At 34.7% G+C, this 10,470-nt stretch overlaps 1 protein-coding gene across 1 annotated transcript; it reads right to left on the reverse strand.

Moving 5' to 3' along the window:
* Nucleotides 1–2,101: 2,101 nt before the first annotated feature.
* On the reverse strand, nt 2,102–5,815 carry LOC108477286 (protein TRIGALACTOSYLDIACYLGLYCEROL 4, chloroplastic-like). Its single transcript, XM_053022672.1, is given in 5 exon segments — nt 2,102–2,403; nt 3,217–3,361; nt 3,363–3,528; nt 3,757–4,114; nt 5,043–5,815. Coding segments are annotated over 5 exon segments (1,386 nt in total). The 5' UTR covers nt 5,562–5,815; the 3' UTR covers nt 2,102–2,205.
* Between the last annotated feature and the right edge of the window lie 4,655 nt (nt 5,816–10,470).

Genomic DNA, 10,470 nt, shown 5'->3' on the forward strand with positions numbered 1-10,470 from the left:
TGAAATGAAAGAGTAAAAGAACATTTGTTCAGAGTGAGGCAAAAAAAATGACTTTATTTGAGATAAAGATGTTGGACATAAGCTTATTTCACAAAAGGCTTCTTATCACTCCTAAGCTTAGAGTAATAAGCGCGTTTTGAACATTACTCCTAATTAGCTCTAAAAATACAGGGATCTTGTCCACAGTCCCATTGTTCAAAACACTCCCAAGTATGCAAGGCTTTGGAAATTTTTATTCCCGGTTCCCTCTTTGGATATTTTACTCAGATTCCCTGATATTCTTCCCAGGCTTTTGACTTGTTCGAGACATCGTAACTCTTTTGCCCCCACTTTCAAATATCGCATTTACTGTATTGTCAAAGCTATTAGGTTCTGAAGAATCATCGAACTTCACAATTCCCATTTCAATGAACCTTTCAACCAACTTTTTAAATGTAGTGCAGTTTTCGATTGAGTGTCCCATTATTCCCGCATGGTACCCGCATTGAGCATTCGTATCATACCATTTCGGGAATGGAGGTTGCACGGGTTCCGAGTAGAATGGGGATACCACATGTGCGTCAAACAGATTCTGATATAACTCACTATATGTTATTGGGATGAGTGTGAACTGGAGCCTTTCTATATTTGGCCTCGAGTTGGATTATTGCCTTGAAAAGCCTTGATAACTAGTGGTTACAGCCCTCAGCTAGCCTACGTTTACCAATTTGGAGGGCATGCTCACGATGTTCACTTTATTTTCCTTATTTCTCGGGGTTGACCTTTTAGCGCTTTCTCCTGCATCTATCTTCCCACTTCTTGCCGTATTTTCAATCATTTCACCAGATATTATCATATCTGAAAAGCTCAGAGTAGTGCTTCCCAATATATGGTTAATGAATGGGGCTTCCAGAGTATTGATGAAAAGCATCGTGGTCTCCTTTTCCAAAAGAGGCTGTTGGACTTGTGTTGTTACCTCTCTCCATCTTTGGGCATATTGCCCGAAGCTCTCATTTTGCTTCTTTTCCATATTCTGTAAGGTAATTTTGTCGGGTGTCATGTCTATTACATGGCTATACTGCTTCATAAAAGCTTGTGCTAAGTCCTTCCATGAATTGATTTTAGCACGACTCAATTATTTGTACCATTTAGCTGCTGACCAGATCAGACTGTCTTAGAAACAGTGGATTAACAGTTGTGCGTTATTAACATATCCTGTCATCCTTCGACAGAACATTGTAATGTGAGCTTCAGGACAACTAGTCCTATTGTACTTTTCGAACTCTGGATCTTAAATTTTGGCAGGAGTAATAGATCGGGGACCAAACTCAAATCCTTGGCGTCAATCCCACAATAGTAGTCAACATTCTCCATTGCATTAAATTTTTCCTCCAAACACCTATACCGATCATCGAGTTGTTTTGGCAGTTTCATCTTCGCTTTTTCCATTTCGTCCTAATCAAGAACTATAGGAGTGGTTGGATTGCCCCCCGCATTGGAGCCTAAGCTTATCGGGTAATCCACTGGTGCCGAGGTACCGGCCTAATATTGTTGGGATCTGATAGCAATAGGTACACCTTGTGGACATGTCTAAGCATTTGTTAGGTTTTTTTTATTTTGAAAAAACGGAGATCAACAGTGGGTTTAAGTTTCGGCTGACCTAATTAAAATTTTCAAAATTTTAAAAGTTTAATGAGATTTTTTTTAAAAAAAATTGAGGGGTCTAATTAAAATTTTATAAAATTAATGAGAACTTTCAAAAATTTAAAAGCCTAATTAAAATTAAAATTTTCAAAAAATAAAATTCAAAGGAAAAATGAATTTTTCCAAAAATACCCTCTTGCCACCATTACCGTCCGCCCTCAAATTGACCAAACTCTCGTTTACTCCTTGAAAAAAAAAATGTAATGATAACATGTTATTTGATCAATCTTTAATAATCATATTAAATAGCCAACGAAAAGAAAAGAAAAAGGTTTTTCTAATCAAATTCAATCTTTTCTTTTAGTGCTTGAATAACTTTGTTATTTTATTTTATTTTATAAGTCAAATGGAAATACCGGTGAGACTCGAACTCTAATATTTGACAGAATATTAATGAGCACTCAACCAACTGAGTCTATATGTGAAAAGGCGAGAAACATCCTTGAAATAATTGAAGGCAGCAGAAGATACAATAATGGAAACTTCAAAAACATACACAAAGGGCAAAAAGAAATAGAGGGTTTAACTCTCGAAAAAACGAAGCTCTACCATGAACTCTTGATGCTTTGGGGAATACCAAGCAACAGCCTTCGCGGAACAAAGGACCTGCAATGCATATTCAATTGCAAACACTGGTTGGTCTGCTTGTATGTGCCAACCTTTGTCCTTGAAATCAATCACCACCCCTGAATCAACTCTAAAACTGAAAGGCCCTGCAATCTGTGCAAAATGCATATAAAGAATTTTACAGCATGAATTAGAAACCAGAGATAGGGATGGCAAAACTCGAACTATCACATACATTTCAAACCGATCTATTTCGAATGGAGTTTTTAATTTCTTTCTTTGATTGAACAGTAAATGCAGGGTGAGTAAGGCAGGCGTTTGTTTTTTTTTTCCCTGTTTGAAAGGTGGGTATGGAGTGGAGCAGCTGTGATATCTACTTGCATCAACCCGCCCCCAATGTTTAAATTACTATTTCACCCTTACATATATATTTGACTTTTAAAAGGATAAGAATATAATAATATATTATAAACCCTGAACTATTTAGATGAGATATTCTTAGATTAATCTTCAATGTCTCAATATCTATATGTCTAATGCACATTGAAAGTACTGAAAATAACTTATAAATGTCAAAGAGGAGAGGATGAGGTGGGGTGGTTATGGACGTATCAAATATCCATGGTGGTAGTGGTAGTATTCAAGTTCTAACATCCACGCAGAGTGGGACAGGGTTGGGGCAGAGCACACTAACAATGAAGCAGTGGTGGATTTAACAATATCAGCTCCGAACCCGATTCATTACTATCCCTACCCAGAAAATGCCTAAGAATTCAAATTGGTTATTGGAAAGCCCCGGTTAACATCGAACAGTAAAATAGCCAGAAATGCCCGGGACAAACCAATGGCATTCACAGCAATGTAAAGTAGATAAAGCGTTATTAACCAAATATCAGAAAAATATTGCTGCCAATCATTTTTTTAACATCCTAATCGAAAGGGACGAGATTATTTCAAAAGACATACCTGCTGCTGAAGTGAAAGGGAGGTAGTTGGGCAGATCATTTTAACTGCTTCTGGACTAGGCTGGTGTGAGTTCAAAAGATCTTGAGCTAATTGTGTGGCACCTGCAAGGAATTTAGAACCAGAAGGGAAATCCATGCTCAGAAACTAGCCGTTGGAAGTTCCCGTGCTGGGCCGTAAATGACACGGATGCAAATATATCCCCTAGAAGGGTAGATTTTAGAGTTGGATTATGATATGATAAGTGCTTAACATCTTTAGCATCTTCAACTAATCTGATCGAACTCTCCCCAAAACTCGCACTCAAAGAAGCACCTATGCATATAAAACAACGAAACTTTTAGTATTTCACAATAGCTGCAGTTATCGATATGGAATCATTCATGAAATGAACAATTCCTGGAAATAACTTTGTCATAAATGGATTGACTATATGATAAAATCAGAAGTAGTAGTAAGTACAGCACATGGAAAAAAAAATCCCCCTCCACTATAAACATATAACATACAGTCAATTCAGGGAGTCAATGGGGTATATCTTACCAATGGTTCCTGATGCTGAAACATGGGGATCTGAAAGGAATATGTCATACGGTTGAACCATCTTCAGTTTCTGAGCTTTGCTTCTCCAAATGTCAACATTCTTCTCGTAAGAAAAGGCGCATTTAGCAGAAACGCCAGGAAATAGAGAAGCGGGCACTTGAGCAATGGGATCACCTTGAAATTGCTTTGGTGACCCATGGTTATGGTGTAGGCACAAATGATAACTGAGACCAGAATCCAATGGAAGAGAAGCCAAATTAATTGCCATGGAGAAAGGCACATCCCAGTAAGTACCAGTCTCTTTGTCCACAAAGAGAGCAGGCCAAGCTGCATCCACTGTCAAATTATGATGTGGAAACTGCCAATGACCATAAAATATGAGGAAAAAAAATCAGAACATTTAATGTTGTCATTGCCAAGGCCAGAGCCTAGGCATACCTACACCTTGCACTTTAGCACTAGACAACAAAAGCACCTCAGATCCTTTTGAGCAAGGCCCATTTGATCAGACTCAGGCCTAGTGCGCCTATGTGCACTTTTTTTTTGTAAAGCTTTAGTCATAAAAGAAGCTCGACCGATCAAATTTAGCTTTAATTTTTCACTAGACATTGTTTGAGCATTCAACTATAGACATTGTTGAGGGAGCCAACTCCTTCGGGAAAATCTTTGAAGTGTCATCCATCGGGTAGCTGGAACCCCAACAATAGAAGATATTGTCACTGTGTTGTGCTGGGGTTTTGTGTCCCACCTCCACAGAGAGTTGTGTATGGTTCACGAAAAGGGAGTGCCTCGAGGCAATGGGCCATTTGTGGGCACACGATAAAACACCCACCAAGGGGACGAGAGTGTCTTCACTCTTGGTGGGGTTTGAATCACTGACCTATGGCATATAGGTCATTGTGGGTGACCATGCGCCTACGTATAGCCCATTGCCTCAAGACACTCCCCCTCCGTGAACTGGACACAGCTCTTAACGAAGGTGGGAGACAACCTGGCATGACCCGGGATAATACCTTTGATGGTTGGGGGCTCGGTCGGCTCCCTAGGGGACGACATTTCAAATACTTCTCCCAAAGAATCGACCCCTCAACAGACATGAACCATAAGTAAATCATACACATTGAAAAAATTGCCTGTTTTGTATATAATTAATATACAACTCACACATATACACATTTAGTTCACTTATGCTAGCCATTTTTCGCACCTTGTGCCTGAAGCAATATAAGGGTTCTAGTGCCTAGAGTGTGCCTTACGCCCTACATGAAATAATTAATGAGAAAAGCACTAAGCTTATGATGGAAAACAGATTTCTTTCTAGGAATGGAAGAGGAATTATGAGCATAATATGAATCAGAGCTTAAAAGCAGAGTGTCATCAGGGGTTAACAACACTTCGGAAGAGAATCCAAGGGCATACAATGACTTATCAAGAAAAAGCTTCCCAATTGATTTAAGGTCACGCTTACGCACACCATCTCCACCTCCATTTTCCTTTAAAGACGACAAAAACTTACGCAGGTTGAACTGACCAAGCAAAAGAGCAGACCAATTCTCACTAACAGGGATGCTCAATACTCGCTGAATTGTAACCCCAAGGTGATGGGTATAAGAGGGAAGAAAAGGGGCAACCATGAACCGTTGCATGAAATCGATCTGGTTAGGCCTGAAAAGTTTAGTCCCTCTTGATAAACCCGAAGGTAATGCCTTCCCTGGAACAGCACGCGCCGCTCCTTCAAGGGTACGAGGGGTGGAAGCGTCCAATTCCCATAATTCACCGTCTATTGCCCATCGGAGCTTCTTCATTGTCGCCTAAGTCACACTCACACAACCCCGGAAAAACAGAATCGAATCGATATACTAATATCAATGCTTGGTGGCTGCTAATGCTAGTAATAATTCATGGTAATCTACTTTGCCTGGCCCTTTCAATTTTGAATTCCCCTTCTTGCTCTTCTTCTTAAATGGCTAAAAAACAGAGGCAAATGCTTTGAAACTAACGGTGCAGAAGCAGCCCTATACGCTTTAAAGTTTAAACCCTCTTCAGGAAATGGTTACAGCAGAATCTTATAGAAAGGTCTAATTTGGTTTTAGTCCCTGTATTATTCAGAAATTCAATATTAATTTTGGGTTAATACAATTTTTGGGGTCTGAAAAAGTTCTCACCTTAGGATTTAAACTTTTTTTTTGTCTAAGTTAGTCTTTAAACTTGTCAATTATTCTCCCATTGGAACCTAAAAACTTGATAATTATTCCCACATTTAGCCTAAACTTTTTTTTGATCCAAGTCAGTCTTAATATTTCCTTGAAAACCCTACAGTTCAAGGATTAACCAAGAAAAAAAAAATTTAAGGCATAATGTGAGAGCAGTTGTCAAGTTTAGGCTTAAATAATGATTAATCTTTTATTTTGTTTAGGAAGTTTCACTAGTATAAAGACGGTACAATTACAACTATAAGGCCATACATTATAAATTATAACCCTTCAATTTTACCTCTCGGTCACTATTTTACCCAATTGAGAAATCTAATCCAATTTATCTCAAGACCTGATTAGATTAAATCGAGCTAATCGAATTAATACTCAATAGGATCTCCTCTCAGTTTCACCTATTTATATAGTCCCCTAGAATTATCAATTCTAAGTTTTTAATTTCATTCGATTTAGTCTAAATTTTACGATCTAGTGCCTAAATCTTAAAATTAATTAATTAACACTTCAATTAATCAACCAAAAATAAAATCATTTCATACCCATAATCAATCCAAGAAACCCAATCATTTTCATGTTAAATCACACAAAAAATAATGATAAAAACAAAATCAGGTTTAGAAATGCTCAATAGAACTGAGAAAAATCTTTGAATCAATGAAAGGTTTGAAGTGTTAAATCCATGAATATTGTAACCCAATTGATAAAACACAAAATCAGAATAGTAAAATATGAGAAATCTATTGAAATAATAAAACAATTGTAAAAGGTACAAGAAAATTCATGTACTTATTTTTGCTAAGAAAGACAAAATGCAAAAAATTTTAAAAAAGAGTTCTCTAAAATCTAACCTAAAATAGCTAGTATTAAGAATCTATCCAAAAGTCTCTCAGAAATGTGTCATAAGGTATCTTTTATATTACCCTCACTTTAACTTTGACTTAAGGTTTGATAGATTGAAAAATGCCCTTTAAAAATTTAGCCTCGTTAAGGCCAGTGTCGCGACATCCACATCTTGGTGTCGTGACATCAACAACAAACTACTTCAATGGGTGCTTTTGGGATTTAGTGTCACAATAACAACCTTTTAGTGTCACGGCCTCGTCCTTAGGTGACTTGACTTCTACAACTTTGGAGACTGTGGTTGGTGTTGCAATCTCAATAGCTCAATGTTGTGATCACATAGGTAGGTGTCACGACATCACACTCTTGGTGTCTTGACTTCAAAGATAGTCCACTCAGATGTGTGATGTGATGAAGTCCAACTCCTCGATTGATAATAAAGGCATCAATGTCGGGACATCAACACCTTAATGTTGCAACATTGGCTCCAAATTAGGCTCTTCTCCTCATTTTTCTCATTAACCAAGTGCCTGAAATAAACATAACTTTAAGATTAAGTTTCAGGCCTAAACTTGTCATTTTATTTCAAAAAGCATAAAAACACAATAATAATTTAAATTAAGTATGAAATCTAATAATTAAAGAAAAGTATACTCAAAAATAAGCTCTTTTAAGTGTTTAAAGAACTTAATTTGATGTATATAAATATGACAAGACATTGGGCTTAAGTATAATATTAACTTACTTTATACTTGTCCAAACCTGACCCGGCCTAAAATATAGGTCTAAAATTCTGCCCAAACTCACTGCAATTTCTCAAAATTTTTATTGCCCATAATGCATTTCAATAGCGTCAAACTCAAATCTTGATATACAAAAGAGTTCACTCTCTAAAAAGTATCACCTTTTTTTTTTTTTACCATATATATTCAAATCTTTTGAACACACTTGTGGTAATTGCAGAAGGGAACATGATTTAAATTTTTTTATATCATGATTTAAACTTATTAAATTCACGATACAAAAATCAAATTTCTTCTTTAAACACTCACAAAATAATCCCAACAAATTTAAACGGAGTCACTAGTACATTCTACAACATTTGAAAATATTAAAAACTTTAAACATTTAAATATTAAAATTAGAAATTAATTTGTATTGTACATCCATCTATTGTAAGCTCATTAAAGACTAGTCACTAGTCACAAATTTTCTTTGTATTTGAAGCAAAAATTCAACTCTCAATTTAATTAAGTAAGAAAAATCATTACCATTTCACTAAACTCTCATGATTCACTTATATATATTTTATGCTATCTGATAAATGATATTTCTAATAATATGGGCATATATATATATGAAAAGAAAGTACAGCAAAAGTCTCATAGCAAACTATAGGAACAAATACATACACATAATGGAAAAGTTATAACATTTTTTATATTATAAAATTATCTTTTGAGATCTTTAATCTTGCTACATTTTAGAATTGTTAGCATATACCAAAGGACTATTAAAAAAAGAATAAAGTGCACATACAAAACTTGTACATGTAGTAATATTCTATTCAATTTTAAATGTTTGAAGTTAATATTCATGCAATTTAATTTTTAAAATAACTTTCCAATTTTTAAAATAATTTTCCATTATTTCAATTTAGAAGTTATGCTTTTAATTTTATTTTATTTTATTTTATGTTACGAATGTTTGATTAATAAATAAATGGTGAGTATTTGGTACTTAAATAATATATATTTTTGTAATTTTAAAAATTGATTTCTTTTTTTAAATATATTTTTAAAATATTTTACTATACTCATTAATTTTTAATCCTAATTTTAATTTAATTTTAATCACCTAATGAATGCTAATAAATTTATTTCAGATGTATTTTGACTAGATAGATAATCTATTTAAACATAATATATAATTATGTTAAATAAGTTTTTTATAGAAATATATAATATACATAAAATATAATAATTATTTTCATATTTTTATATCTAGATTAAATCACATTAGTAGTCACTTAACTATGATTTTTGGCTATCGAATTATAAAACTTGCAAAATGATCACTCAATTATTAGTAATTTTTAAATATTTATTTATTTTTAATATTTTACCATACTCATTTTATATTTTATATATTTTTACTTATAGAGTTTAAAAATTTTATTTATAATGTAACACATGTTAACTTTTGTAAAAAAATTAAACTCTAAGTAAAAAATATAAAATATAGTGTAGCCTTTAATTTTATGTTGTTAGTTAAAAGAGGAATGAATCCTACATTGTTTAGGAACAAGTTGCAAACCTGATGTGATCCGGCTCAGGTGTTCGAGTCGAGTTCACAAAGGTTGCCTGATCGTCTTCGAGAAAAGTCGTTCTCAAGAATGGACTAATTGTTAGAATTGGCTTAGTAGGCTTAATGGTAACAAAATGGGGTTCAAAATGAGCTAATTTTATGATGGTAGGTTCGGCTAGGGAGAAACAAAGATAGGTGATATGTGGATAGCTCGGTTTGGGATAATAAGTAAATAAAGAAAGAATATGGAGATGGAAAAACAAACTTAAACTTCAGGAGCGATTCAACACTAAGGAGTTTCACCCCGATTCCTATATTGTTTAAGGTGATGGATGGAATATCTGGATAGGAGAACGCCACACCGATACGGTGATAAGTTCTAAATCAAGCTCGGTAGATGCCACTAGCACAACTAGATAAGTCTTCGAAACTTGTATGAGATATGAGAGGAAGTAAACCTCATAGAAACAATGTTTCATTAATAAAAAATGTCAAAAAGTTCTTTTCAAATGAAAAGCAACAAGTATTTATAGCTAGAAACCTAGGTTAGCCAAATAGGCACATTCATAGCTTAATGGCTAAGTAATTCAACTGTAAATGAGCTGGAAAACTCGAGAATAAAACCATACAAATTTTATGTCTTTGTTCAGCCATTGGGACGCCATTAGACAACTTCTAGATGAAGGAAATTAAGCTGAATGTATTTGGGAAGAGTTGGAAGCTGACTAGCTTTCTTGAAACATCCATAATGCTTAAATGAGCTCCTTTAATCCTTCCTTGAGAAACTGAACATGCAGCAACATCTTAATAGGAGTTTTGGAGCACGAACAACCCAAATGGTGTGAACACTTGAACTCTAATAGCCCCCCAGTGTGAAAGGACGAATTTACATGGCCTCTGTGTGTGAATGCTACAGCTAGAGGTGTGCATGGGCCGGGCCAGCCCGCCCCAAATGTAGGAGGGTTTGGGCAAAAATATAGGCCTGAAAAATAGGCTTGGGCAAAAAAATAAGGCCCTTTTAAAAAACGGACCGGGCCTTGAGTAAGGCATTTTTGGCCTGAGCCCGACCCTGTCCGAATTCACTAAATGACAAAAAAATCTATTTTTTGATATTATTTTCTTATTATTTTCTCCCTATTTTGCTACTATTTTACTATTATGTTGCTACTATTTTGTTGTTATTGTTTGGTTATTGTATAAAACTTATTTTATTGTTAATTTTTTATTATTTTAAAGAGATTTGCTAATTTTATTATTATTTTAGAGGTGTTTACTTGTTAAGTTGCATCTATTTTAGTGTTATTTAAGTATACATATTTTTAAAATTTATTTTTAATTTGTTGAGAAATATTTA

This window comes from Gossypium arboreum, chromosome 12, assembly GCF_025698485.1.
Source record: "Gossypium arboreum isolate Shixiya-1 chromosome 12, ASM2569848v2, whole genome shotgun sequence".
NCBI lineage: Eukaryota > Viridiplantae > Streptophyta > Magnoliopsida > Malvales > Malvaceae > Gossypium > Gossypium arboreum.